General features: G+C 39.2%; 2 protein-coding genes across 2 annotated transcripts; both read right to left on the bottom strand.

Annotated features, from left to right (window-relative positions):
* Positions 1-2260: 2260 nt before the first annotated feature.
* Positions 2261-3807, bottom strand: LOC126455944 (uncharacterized). Its single transcript, XM_050091702.1, has 2 exons — positions 3663-3807; positions 2261-2751 (listed from the first exon to the last, which is right to left on the bottom strand). The coding sequence occupies exons 1-2, from the start codon at positions 3805-3807 to the stop codon at positions 2261-2263; spliced, it is 636 nt and encodes a 211-aa protein (XP_049947659.1).
* A 19-nt stretch (positions 3808-3826) lies between these two features.
* LOC126455943 (uncharacterized) lies at positions 3827-4632 on the bottom strand. The gene is made up of 2 exons (XM_050091701.1): positions 4310-4632; positions 3827-3987 (listed from the first exon to the last, which is right to left on the bottom strand). The coding sequence occupies exons 1-2, from the start codon at positions 4542-4544 to the stop codon at positions 3827-3829; spliced, it is 396 nt and encodes a 131-aa protein (XP_049947658.1). The 5' UTR covers positions 4545-4632.
* Positions 4633-14294: the final 9662 nt, after the last annotated feature.

Here is a 14294-nt window from a genome sequence, read left to right as displayed (position 1 = left end):
TTATTACTTCTATTGCTCTCAATATCCTAGCAGCATAGTGTCCATTTTGAAGTAAAACTCTTACATTTGAAACATATGTTGAGAAATATGTGTAGCTAAAAAAAAGGAAGAAAGTGACCAGCACAGCAAATGCAAATTCCACTTTCACTCTGAAAAATGTTCTAAAACTGCAAAAACAGGAATGAGGTGTTCTCATCAGTGAAGTGTGAAGAAAAAAACAGGTGAAACATCTTTACTGTAAGTACAGTTACTGCAGCTCAGACACATTTATTGTCTATTAAAAAAAAGCCACTGACAACTTGTAAAGAATATTCAGTGAAATAAAGTGCACAATTAAGACCCAGGAAAACAGGATTACCTTTATGCAGTAATGATGAAATTCTTCTCTACATTACTGTAAAGTCTCTTAAAGGCCAACTTATAACAACTGCTGTACTGACTAGAAAGAACCAGTTACAGCATTTTCTGTACCAATAAAAATTGGGCGAATGACTCCAAAATAGTTTAAAGTTTTCCTCTTTGCTATCTACATAAAAACTCCTATTCTGAAAGGTACTGAAGACAAGTAAAGGTATATAAATTTAAAAATATATTTGCTAGATGTAAAGCACATGAGACTACAAACTCTAAAAATTTACCACAAATTTCCCTGGTCAATTACTGTAGGAATGCACATACAAAATTTTTCAGGAAGTTGCTACATTCAGAGCCTTTAAATAAATATAAGGGAGCATCAGATACTTAGCTCAAGTGCACTGAATTTTATTCTGTTGAACTCTTAGTAATGAACCAAATTGAAATGTGGTTCAGAAGTGAAAAATATCTTTTTAATTTTTATGCAAGCAATTTTATTTTGCAATGTATTGTTACAACAGACTTCAGTACATCACGTGATAAGAGGCTTCAAATTCATGTCACACAAGCTCTGCAGACGTCAATTTTCTCCACTAGTTACACAGCAATTCATTTTAATGTAATCAAGTAGTATTTCAAATAAAGGTTTTAATTGCACATGCAAATAAAAGGATAAACGTATCAATTGAAAGACAACACTGCAAAAGTTTTTATTTTCTTTATTAATATCACTTGGGTTTCCACATCACCAACAGGGGTACTAAGCACAATGCGTTACTCTTTGTTTTACATGGCGAGTTTCCCCAGTAGGCCTACAAACCATGGAATGTACAGAAGCACATACACATCTAAAACTTAGTACCGACACTAATTATGGTCAGAATCTACATGAACATTTAATATCTCACTTTCAGGCTGCCTCAGTGCCGAAACAATATTTGCTTTTTCAGCAAGAGTTGGTTTCTTCAAACTGCCCTTTGGCTGTTTGTTACATTTACCAGGTCTTCGTTGCACTTTTACCTTCTCGTTGCTGGGGCGTCGTGGAACTTCCCTGCAGTCTGATTGAAAAAGTGACAGCGAATGAGCTGCATCCTTCTGCAGCGACTTCAGGATTTCTGTGGAAACTTTACCTGAACCGACATGGTTAATCAAAATTTGGTATGTGGACACTAGTTCTCGGGCCAGAGATGTGTTCTCGTAATCATCAGTATTTGTTTGCAGTGAACACAAAATGGCAGAAGCCTCTTCTGTCACCGTTGCTTCACTTGGTGTAAATGTGGCACTTGAAAGAAATGCATACATCATTGACACTGCATGAATGTGCTTGCATATGTTCAAATGAATTAAACTGTCCGCCCAAGAACAACTGAAAGCATGTATACATATATTACACTTGGAGCACTTCAACTTGCACTCCAATTTACATTCAATGTTATTTATTTGTCACGCACCAATTTCATCAACACAAAAAGTAGTCTGTCAAGTCTATTGTTTGTTTTTCCCTCTAGATAACAATATTTTAGAACTCTATGCATTGCTTCAAGGTGCATATTTGTATTTATACCCAGATTGCGACGGTCACAGTATGCCCACTGCTGAGGCCGGAATAAGTAATTTGACGAGAAATATACACCAAAGTCTCTTGTACCTTCATCTGCTTGAAGCTGCCCGACGAACGATTCCAGCAGCTCATTAAAATTGTCTATATCCGCTTCTTCAAGCAATGTATGAAGAGCTCTGTACACAAGTGCTTTCTTTTCTTCATTGCCATAGACTTTCTTCAAATTATTCCGCCAGCTGCGGTCTATGTGCCAAGCACACAGTAGATTATTTTCTGCAGGTCCCATGACTCGTGACCATGCACCACAGAAAGTATTAGTGTCGTCGGACATGAATACAGATGTTTTTAAGACGCCAGCTCTTTCACAGCAATAAAGAAATGAGTCATTATGGAAGTAGTCTCCAGATTTGAAACACAGAATGCTACTGGCATACCTGAACCAAAATCATCTACCACTAACAATGTGGTCACCAACAGTTTGTAAACATTTGTACAATGTGTGGAGTCCACACATACAATATTTTGTCCAAATCTCTGTAATAACTGCTTCTGGTAGTCAGTCATTAACACTGTCACCGAGTCAGTCCTATCAACATCTTCCCTGGCCTCGCCTTCTTTCTTATAGAGGAGAACACAGTCTTTCATTTTCTCCAGCCACATACTAACACTGACTTCATCAATGTTATGCTGCTGATCATCACCAATGGCGAAGTCTCTCTTAATGTTATGAAGGTCATGCCGAGTCAGGAGATGCAGCCTCTCCATTCCGCTGGAATGAACTGAGTCCCGCACATCATCCAGAATTCTCTGGAAAGTGACCCCCTCAGCAATTTTACCTGCAACATTTTAAAATTACTCCAACTACAACGAGGCTAATTCTGAGTATGTACATGAAAACACTATTCAGAAACGACACTGTAGTTAACCACCCCCAATAAAATAAATTCATGCAATATAACAGTTGCTAAGTACTTATAAATTAGATATTTGAACAAATGGCTTAACAGTATATTCAGTGTACCCTTCCAACAGTACTGAAGATACTATTAACACACTGGGGATGGGAGAATAAACAGGCCTGATTAAAGCACCTGTTGCAATGTGATATTTCCCAGTTTCACCTACCAAGGCTATTTTCAAATGGTTACAAGGTCTACAAGTACATGTCAGAGAATTGTAACTGGTGTTTTTGTCTAGTCTCAAATCCATTATTGTAGTTGCAAATGCCCTGATCCACCATGTTTAACATGCTGGACAAGAAACAATAAATGTACTGCCTTTAGTCTATTAGATGCATTAATGATCTATTCTTAAATAGATTACTATGACACAAGCAATAACACAGGGCAACACATGAGTATTTCAGAACTTATTTCCACACTTGCATTACTGTAATGCATTACACCTGCTCACACACACCTAAGTACATGGCATTACAGTCACCACTATTGTGGTCAACATGGATCACAACATCTGGTCTTTTACAACTGCTTTCATGCTAACATCACAAATTGTATTCATATGAACTGCCAATCGATATATTCACACCTTTTACTCCAGATCACATATCCATAACAATATTAATTTCTCAGCAGTAAAAAACAATGCTCCTTCACTGCAAAAATAATAAAAGTCAACTACATATAACTAAAAGCAAGCCTGACAATGGATTCTGAAACTTTCAACACCATATTTACTTGGGATCACTGAAAGGCCAGCAAAATTCTACAATTAAGGTAATACTCACCAGCGATGGCTTTTCTATCCGAACCACTGAGATGCAGAAAAGCAATGTTCTGGTCATGGCCGAAATGTGTTCTGTAGTAAATGACACTACAGATTCCACTTTCTTCTTCGTGAAGCTCTATGGCAGCAACGCAATGGTTTCCCATCTTGCAAGTGCCCAGGGACTTAACACAACCTTTTGCCACCTGACTTCGAAGAAAATGTGCCACTTCTGCGGCATACAAAGGTGATTTTTGCAGTGCCATCCTTTAAACGCTTAGTGCCATAACTAGAGACAAAACTACTTTTTGTTTTTCTCTCCTCCTCAGACTTCCACTTCATAAAGTCTAAAACAAAAGCATCGATGAAAGACAATTGCATTCAGATTCAACAAGTGCAAAGTACACAGCAGGAGTAAAAAAAACCTGCACTGTTAGATACCCTCACGAGTTACTGGTGTGATTTTAATCATTTAAATTTGCAACTATTTAACTTATACTTAATGTAGCAGACAGTAAGTTCACAGTTAATGTGAAATGTGTCTTTTCAGGCTTTCAAATAGGCACATGTTCTATTGACCAACAAAAACAAGATCTAATGGCCACGGGTCAGACAAGTATGTAATAATGGACGATATTAATTTAAGTAGGCAGTGTACACTTTACTTACTGTCCTTCATTTGAAATTCACTAATTTCTTTTACCATCTCAACCATGTGCTCCTGCTCCACATGTAGGCGCAACTTAGCCAAAAAATTGCATTTAAAGCTGCAGTCACTTTTTGAGCACTTTATTGTACCTTCTTCACCTGGCTGAATTTTATGCACATTTCTCAAATGAACATTCAAATGCTTCCTTGCTGAATATTCTCGATCACATACATAACAAGCAACAGAATCAGCCATTCCAACGAAATAACTCACTCTCACACGGTGCAAGGATATTCGCTCACATCAACTAACGAGAATGGAGAATGTGTGTAGCAAAGTTGTTGCATTCGCTCAGATGTCACCTATGCTTCTGATTGGCTACTGTATATGACGTCATGAATTTAACTGCCAGCCAGTCAGCATTGCGACCAGCGGGTCGCGAGACTTGCGTCTCACGGGCCCCAAGGAATCGCTTCATGACGTCATCAGAAAGGCTGAAAGGGTGACAGCGCTGCCTGGTGACTAGACCTGTAAACAACTCTGTTGACGTAAGTGATGTCACATGTTGGCTACAGCGTTTATACAGACCTGCTGAGTCTAGTGTAGCAGGGGATACAACATGGGATACAACCACCACCACCTAGTGGTGGTGATACAACCCGTCGGCTTTGAACAATGACGTCATTCCTTAGTCATAGATCGTAATGTCTTCACTTCGAGGCATAGATAATATAGCAGTTCTGTGTTCTAATAAGCACTATCATTAAAATAATTGAATGTTAATCTAAAAGAGATCGCTTGATATTCGGTACATCATTAAACGTGTGATTTAATTAACTTAATTGTTTGTTTTTTATTCGGCTGGTACTTAATATTTTTTGTAATGATATTGAGGTAATGTGGATTGTGTTTTTTGGCTTTTTAAAAAAAAAATCTCACGAGATAGAATAAACTGATCCTACTTTATTAAGAAATCAATAAAAAAAACTAAACTAAAACATAACAGCTTTTGCTGTTATGTTTCAATTTCGTTTTTTTTACTGATTGCTTAATAAAGTAGGATCAGTTTATTCTATCTCGTGAGATTTTTTTTTTAAAAAGCCAAAAAACACTTATCAGCTACTGAAGGCAGCTACAACACTACGAAGAATCGCTTCTCGGCTTTTGACAAGATATTGCTTAATAAAGTAGGATCAGTTTATTCTATCTCGTGAGATTTTTTTTTTAAAAAGCCAAAAAACACTTATTAGCTACTGAAGGGAGCTACAACACTATGAAGAATCACTTCTCGGCTTTTGACAAGATCAGTGTTTATCTCTCTCGCATTCCTTTGTTTCTCAACATTCTCTCAGCTCTTTCATCTTTGTAATATATGGTCTCTGGCGACTTGTGACGTCATTGTTCAAAGCCGACGCCCCGACGGGTTGTATCCCCTGCTGCACTAGACCCAGCTGTTGTTTTGGAATGTGAAAGCTATCCAGATTGTTTGAATGAAGCTTCCGTTTACAGAATAAAATGTAGAAAGAAGGTTAAAATGCGAGGAATCTGGATTATGGTGACATGATAAATCCGCAGCGTAGTCAAAGTTACATATTAGAGTCATACGTAATTGATTGAAGCCAACTGATTAAAAATTATTGGTCGAAAGGCAGAATGATTTATAGCATAACACATATTAGGAATTTGCGGACAATGTGTCTAAATGTTTTTAACGCATTAACTGCAGCATACTAATGTAGGCTAACTACCACTGAGACGTTTGAGCACGAATTTGTCTTTGAACCCATACCAGCAGTAGCAAATGCAGAAAAACGAATCAAATATGGTAAAGGATGCTTAATGGAACGCCCATTGCATTTTTCCAGTTTGTGTATGATATCTGTACGTAATATGCATCAAAACGCGTCGGGTGCTTGTTCATTTTCTAATATAAGTTTTTTGGGGATGACCTAGTAGATTTATTTTTTTTATTATGAGAAATACGTTAAATGTGGGAAAGTGCATTTAAATATGCCGCATACAAATATTAGGCAAAGACACACGTCTGTCTGTTACCACAACCTTTATTTCTCATTCGCTGTGTTCCACAACTGCCAACGAAATTATCGCTTTTCAACCTAATGTAGACCTCAGACTATGCTACAAATAAAGTTATTACTCCAGTCAAGGTTTCTAGGGAAAAGGGGGGGAAGGGGCGAAATCCAGTATAGTGCTCTAGCCCAGATATGTGCTCTTGCCATGTGTGTGTTACCGATATGCTTAAATTTTGATCGTTGTTTTCCTGTAAACAAACAGCTATATGCCAATCACATCTTCCTGTATGTACGAGGGCAGTTCAATAAGTAATGCAACATATTTTTTTTTCTCGGCCAATTTTGGTTGAAAAAACCTGAAATTTCTTGTGGAATATTTTCAAACATTCCCGCTTCGTCTCGTATAGTTTCATTAACTTCTGACAGGTGGCAGCGCTGTACAGAGCTGTTAAAATGGCGTCTGTAACGGATGTGCATTGCAAACAGCGGGCAGTGATCGAGTTTCTTTAGGCGGAAAACCAGGGCATCTCAGATATTCATAGGCGCTTGCAGAATGTCTACGGTGATCTGGCAGTGGACAAAATCACGGTGAGTCGTTGGGCAAAGCGTGTGTCATCATCGCTGCAAGGTCAAGCAAGACTGTCTGATCTCCCGCGTGCGGGCCGGCCGTGCACAGCTGTGACTCCTGCAATGGCGGAGCGTGCGAACACACTCGTTCGAGATGATCGACGGATCACCATCAAACAACTCAGTGCTCAACTTGACATCTCTGTTGGTAGTGCTGTCAAAGTTGTCCACCAGTTGGGATATTCATAGGTTTGTTCCCGCTGGGTCCCTCGTTGTCTAACCGAACACCATAAAGAGCAAAGGAGAACCATCTGTGCGGAGTTGCTTGCTCGTCATGTGGCTGAGGGTGACAATTTCTTGTCAAAGATTGTTACAGGCGATGAAACATGGGTTCATCACTTCGAACCTGAAACAAAACGGCAATCAATGGAGTGGCGCCACACCCACTCCCCTACCAAGAAAAAGTTTAAAGCCATACCCTCAGCCGGTAAAGTCATGGTTACAGACTTCTGGGACGCTGAAGGGGTTATTCTGTGCGATGTCCTTCCCCATGGTCAAACGATCAACTCTGAAGTGTATTGTGCTACTCTTCAGAAATTGAAGAAACGACTTCAGCGTGTTCGTAGGCACAAAAATCTGAACGAACTTCTCCTTCTTCATGACAACGCAAGACCTCACACAAGTCTTCGCACCCGAGAGGAGCTCACAAAACTTCAGTGGACTGTTCTTCCTTATGCACCCTACAGCCCCGATCTTGCACCGTCGGATTTCCATATGTTTGGCCCAATGAAGGACGCAATCCGTGGGAGGCACTACGCGGATGATGAAGAAGTTATTGATGCAGTACGACGTTGGCTCCGACATCGACCAGTGGAATGGTACCGTGCAGGCATACAGGCCCTCATTTCAAGGTGGCGTAAGGCCGTAGCATTGAATGGAGATTACGTTGAAAAATAGTGTTGTGTAGCTAAAAGATTGGGGAATAACCTGGTGTATTTCAATGCTGAATAAAACAACCTCTGTTTCAGAAAAAAAAATGTGTTGCATTACTTATTGAACTGCCCTCGTAGTTTCTCAAAAATCCAGTTTATGTGATCTTAAGATAAAAAGAGCTCAATGAGGGAATATTAATAGATCAAAGCAATACTGACATCTCCAAATTGTAAGACTGCTATAGATGCAAGTCACTGATTGTCAGTGTGTGTCAGTGGGACAAAACATTTTAAGTAAATCACGAAGCTTTAGGTTAGTTCAACTATTACTTCTTAATGTAGTAGGCAGTCACAAGTTTCTTCTGTATTTTTGTGTATATATATACTACACAAGCAACCAAATGGTACCTGGTGGAGAGTAACTTGTACCACTACAAATCATTTTCTATCCCGTTCCACTCGCAAATAGAGAGAGGGAAGAAAGGCTGTCTATCATCCGAGCCCTGATTTCTCATGCCTTCTAAATTTTCTCAATAGTGTTATACAAAATAACACTCACACACAGTTTGAAACTACTGGTAACCTATCTAGCATCCAGCCTCTGAGTTGCTTCAATGTGTTGCTTAAATCTGACCTGGATCTCAAATTTTTGGAGCAGTACTCATGAATGTGTCACGTAAGTGTTCTATACGGGTGGTCTAAGTGATCTTCCCCTCATTTCCAGTCACAAAACATATTCATCTTCCCAGAGGAAGGAAGTAATGACCCTGAAAGCTAGAAATGGTTTTTTATTCAAGTGCTGTTTTTCTCTCATACTTCGTACAAAGCATTTCAGAATTTTACAATGAGTACTGACAGCCCGACATATAATGGTAACATTAAAACACTGTTAATTTGAACCTTAGTGTTAACTAGCATATGCATCCTTGAGGAGAGGCTAATAAAATAATTATTTTACTCTGTATTTTTTTAATATCTTAGGATTTTCAGTTTTCTGCCTGATGTCTAGCAGCAACCTGTTAAAGACTTTTGATCAGAATTTGAAATTCCATTCTGAATCGTAGGCAGGGATGTATAGTCTACATGGACATTGTTTTTCCTTCCAGTATTTTGCCAGTTCATTTCACTGAACAGAGTAAAATTACCCCTATTTATGAACAACAAATACTATTAGGGAGTAAATATGTTGACATGTAAATGAAAGACTCCGAAGGCCCTGAAGAGACTTCTGTAAGAAGCTGCACTATCCATTTTACGCAATAATTTTACTCACATGGATCAAAAGTTCTGTTAACTTGCCATATCAGATTTGAATGATATCGCTAGCTTTTCATAACAGCCTCCATCACCGTCACCAGTAATGGTACTGGTATGTAATGGTATGGTGTACTGTAGCAGCCCATTAAAAGTGTTTCAATTGAATTGATTCTGCATTATTTCTCTTCCCCATGTCCTTGTCATTAATGCTACCAAATTATGTTCTTGTACGGTAATTAGTTTCCATGTTATAACATGTTAAATATAGAAAGTTAAACTGTAACCAAGCAGTAGTTTTCTTTTGATGACAATATCAGTTCCAGTGCACAACTGAATTTCAAAATCTCTCTTGTGGGGTGAAAATCTGTTACTGCTGCTATCTTGTGCTGGCGATTTCATAGAAATACTGAATTATTTCATTTGTAATACAGTTTCATAGTTTTTGTAGTTGCTCATGATCTTTACACTTGCATGCAATCGGTGTAGCATCAGCATACAGAACGATCCTTGAATTTGAGGAGCAGTATTTTGTCATTTACACAAATCAACAAAAGAAATTATCCCAGTACAAAGTCCTGGGTACCCTGTATTACCTATCAGTAATGTTGGATCTATGAAGAAATTGATGCACTGGATGTGAAGTGCACAGTTTAGTCTACCCAGCAGATGTTCCAGAGGATGGCCCTGCACTGTTCTATACCATCATGAACATACCTATACATTAGTGATATATTCATCACTGACAGAAAATTGAATAATCACATTTTTGCTTCAAGTTTCTGAAATGGCAGTTGATGAGATCATATCTGAAGAGACAGCTATCAACCCACACTTTCAGCATGAGGTAGGACTAGCAATAACCAGAATTCTGAAATGTGGATCTTGTAAACCTAGAGCTGCTCTAGGAAAACAAGTAAGATGTGACACGTGTTCCAGATCAAAGATGAGAAAATAAAAGGTTACAGTATTAGATATAGCACACAAATATGCAGTGAATAAGAAACGTGAAATGACTGCATTCGCCGGCCGGGGTGGCCGAGCAGTTCTAGGCGCTACAGTCTGGAACCGCGCTACCACTACGGTCGCAGGTTCGAATCCCGCCTTGGGCATGTATGTGTGTGATGTCCTTAGGTTAGTTAGGTTTACGTAGTTCTAAGTTCTAGGGGACTGATGACCTCAGAAGTTAAATCCCATAGTGCCCAGAGCCATTTGAACCAACCATTTTTTGACTGTGTTCAAAGCTATGTAGACTTGTTTAATTCCTGGTTTAAGTAATTCACATTATTTCATTGCTGTGTTTCCCACTGCCATCCATTAATGCCAGAATGTCAACAACTACTTTGTTACTTTAAAACCTTCAACATGTTCACTGTGGCTGACACAAAGGTCAATAAGAGCTACTAGCCATGAGCTTTTAAGTGTTAGCTGCAGTGAATGTGCAAAACAAGAAAATTTTTGCAATTTAATTTAAAGTTCTATTCAGCTTCCTTTTTCAGGCTTGTTTATTTTTAAATATTAAAACTGATGACAGTTTCATTACAAGACCCCTAATTTTGAAATCTGGATGACATCATCCCAGAACTGCAACAAAATGTGCACCATACACAACAGGTTCAATGCAATCTCTCCTCTCCACAAATTTGCACCTCAGATGTGTTATATGTCATATATATGTTATACGTCATATAATACTACAGTTAATTTTTCATATATCTGAGCAAAATGAGTTATTGTGTGTCAATGTTTATCTCATCTAGGCATTGCATCTTTCCCTTAACTTTAGTGTGCTTGACAATAAAATTTGTATGAAAAGTTTTCTGTGTAAATTACCTATTCTACACCTACAGCTAATGCTTGTGTAGCCCAGTGTGCCGTTCAGGTGGATTTACTTGTGTGTCAATATAATTGTCAGGTTTGGTTTGAAAGGGTTTCTTGAAATATATTCCCACAAAAATTTTTAAGTATCTATTCTCAGTTGCAAAATATATTACACACTGTCAGTGCCATTTCAATGCAAAAATTTTAAATCATGCTGGGGAATATACCAATAACACAGTTCCAGCATACCTCAGAAATTTAATTTTAGTTGCTTCAACCAATGACAATTACGGACCAAGTCTTGCACTGCCCTGTTTTGTGTATTAACCTGTTGGCTGGCATGATGGTGCTGGTGGTCACAGCAGATTGCTCTGCTGGGGCCAGCAGTGATCTCATGGTAACAACCAGGTATCAGCAATTTTACACTTTAATCTTAGTGAGGAAAAACATTTACTTATATTTGATATCCCTTACCATTTCCAGACGATTTTTCGATTTGCGGTATTTTTATTTAAATATCTTACAAAACCAAATGATTAAATGACTATAAAGTTATTCATGAATTTAGTTTTAGATACATATTTAACATAAGATAGTTAACTGTGTAAGGGATAATGCCTGAAACAGTAATTAGCAATCTAGCTGTATCTTTTTAGCCAAGACTGTACAGATGCATATACTTCACACTAGTTCTTAAATGACTACTTAACACATTGACTACCATGCTGCTGACAGCAGAGCAGCACACTTAATGCTGTATGCCAGACCTGGTGGTGAAACATCCATTACTAATCATGTCAGGGCCAAGAAATGCAGAAGATAATCTCTCAGGGAGTACTATAATCTAATAATGTAAAATTATAACTACAAAGGCCATTTCCAGTTATGCCTACCAAGCAAATTATGCTTTGAGTCAGTGATTTCTTTTGCCATAACTGACTAGTGAACATGCATGCCAGAGGATGGTGAATATTTATACTTTGCCTGTGAGAAGCAGCTATGCACATAGTTTAATTTATGTTGAAATTATCACCTGGGTATTTTAATTAAATTTGCTCTACTATAAGCAACATGATAAAGGAATCAAAAGAAAGACACACACAGAATTAATTTCTTTATTAACAATGCTCGGATTTCCACATCACCATAGAGGTACCAAGCTGGATGCGTTACTCGTTTTTTTTACATGGTGAGTTTCCCCAGTAGGCCTATAAACCATGAAACAGACAAAAAAGCTACTTCTCGTTGTCTTCTCTTCCTTGGACTTTCACTTCAGAAACTCTGAAACATCCATTACAAAAACACATTACACCACTCACAAATCTGGATTCAGTCACTACAATTCATATCTATTTTACTGTCAAAAATACTGACTATGATCAATGATTAATTGTGAACATTCAAAAGTTTTCAAACGTGCAGGTTACTGAAGTTAGAATACAGTTACTACACAATTTTTGATCAGGAAAAAATACCGAAACCATTTGTTATGAGAATACGCCGTTACCACAAATAATCCACATAGATGCATTGAAAGAAACTTTACTGGGCAACATAATGCATCAGAATACTATCTGCACAAAGAATGAAATTTCTGTAGATTTACCATACATTTTACTTGCGCATGATAAGATTACTAATGGAAGTTACTTACCGTCCATTGTCTGGAATATAAACTATCCTTTCTTCTCTGAGAACATGTACTTTTGCAGCGAGTATTATCAATTTTTTTCGTGATTGAAAAGCTTTAACGCACACAAATCCCGCCATCATACACAAACTACCAGCGAAATTGGCTAGCATGAGAGACGACGTCATGCCATGATATGAAGTCATGATTCCTCGGGGCCCGCGAGACGCTTCTGTTGCCAGATTGTGCAGATAGCCGGACATAGAGAATTAGCGAGTTTGTCAGTTTATTTGAGAAGCTTCTCGCGGGCCCTGAGGAATCATGACGTCATATCATGGCATGACGTCGTCTCTCATGCCAGCCAATATTGCTGGTAGTTTTCGAAACGCGGATGTTCTTTGAACATGGCATGCTGATGCCTTGTGGATTTGTGTATGATGGCGGGATTTGTGTGCGTTAAAGCTTTTCAATCACGGAAAAAAATAGATAATACTTGCTGCAAAAGCACATGTTTGCAGAGGATAAAGGATAGTTTGTATTCCAGACAATGGACGGTAAGTACGAGGGCAGTTCAATAAGTAATGCAACACATTTTTTTTCTCGGCCAATTTTGGTTGAAAAAACCGGAAATTTCTTGTGGAATATTTTCAAACATTCCCGCTTCGTCTCGTATAGTTTCATTGACTTCCGACAGGTGGCAGCGCTGTATGGAGCTGTTAAAATGGCGTCTGTAATGGATGTGCGTTGCAAACAACGGGTAGTGATCGAGTTTCTTTTGGCGGAAAACCAGGGCATCTCAGATATTCATAGGCGCTTGCAGAATGTCTACGGTGATCTGGCAGTGGACAAAAGCATGGTGAGTCGTTGGGCAAAGCGTGTGTCATCATCGCCGCAAGGTCAAGCAAGACTGTCTGATCTCCCGCGTGCGGGCCGGCCGTGCACAGCTGTGACTCCTGCAATGGCGGAGCGTGCGAACACACTCGTTCGAGATGATCGACGGATCACCATCAAACAACTCAGTGCTCAACTTGACATCTCCGTTGGTAGTGCTGTCACAATTGTTCACCAGTTGGGATATTCGAAGGTTTGTTCCCGCTGGGTCCCTCGTTGTCTAACCGAACACCATAAAGAGCAAAGGAGAACCATCTGTGCGGAATTGCTTGCTCGTCATGTGGCTGAGGGTGACAATTTCTTGTCAAAGATTGTTACAGGCGATGAAACATGGGTTCATCACTTCGAACCTGAAACAAAACGGCAATCAATGGAGTGGCGCCACACCCACTCCCCTACCAAGAAAAAGTTTAAAGCCATACCCTCAGCCGGTAAAGTCATTGTTACAGTCTTCTGGGACGCTGAAGGGGTTATTCTGTTCGATGTCCTTCCCCATGGTCAAACGATCAACTCTGAAGTGTATTGTGCTACTCTTCAGAAATTGAAGAAACGACTTCAGCGTGTTCGTAGGCACAAAAATCTGAACGAACTTCTCCTTCTTCATGACAACGCAAGACCTCACACAAGTCTTCGCACCCGCGAGGAGCTCACAAAACTTCAGTGGACTGTTCTTCCTCATGCACCCTACAGCCCCGATCTCGCACCGTCGGATTTCCATATGTTTGGCCCAATGAAGGACGCAATCCGTGGGAGGCACTACGCGGATGATGAAGAAGTTATTGATGCAGTACGACGTTGGCTCCGACATCGACCAGTGGAATGGTACCGTGCAGGCATACAGGCCCTCATTTCAAGGTGGCGTAAGGCCGTAGCATTG

Source organism: Schistocerca serialis, chromosome 2 (genome assembly GCF_023864345.2).
Source record: "Schistocerca serialis cubense isolate TAMUIC-IGC-003099 chromosome 2, iqSchSeri2.2, whole genome shotgun sequence".
NCBI lineage: Eukaryota > Metazoa > Arthropoda > Insecta > Orthoptera > Acrididae > Schistocerca > Schistocerca serialis.
Note: the sequence above shows the minus strand (reverse complement) of the source record. Positions and strands in the feature narration are given on the sequence as shown.

Excerpts from the sequence above, each read along its gene's own strand:
- LOC126455944 (XM_050091702.1), bottom strand. The coding sequence starts at position 3,807 with ATGGGAAACCATTGCGTTGCTGCCATAGAGCTTCACGAAGAAGAAAGT. Across the intron at positions 2,752-3,662 it reads GGATAGAAAAGCCATCGCTG|GTAAAATTGCTGAGGGGGTC; the intron begins GTGAGTATTACC and ends AAAATGTTGCAG.
- LOC126455943 (XM_050091701.1), bottom strand. The coding sequence starts at position 4,544 with ATGGCTGATTCTGTTGCTTGTTATGTATGTGATCGAGAATATTCAGCA. Across the intron at positions 3,988-4,309 it reads TGAATTTCAAATGAAGGACA|ACTTTATGAAGTGGAAGTCT; the intron begins GTAAGTAAAGTG and ends CTTTTGTTTTAG.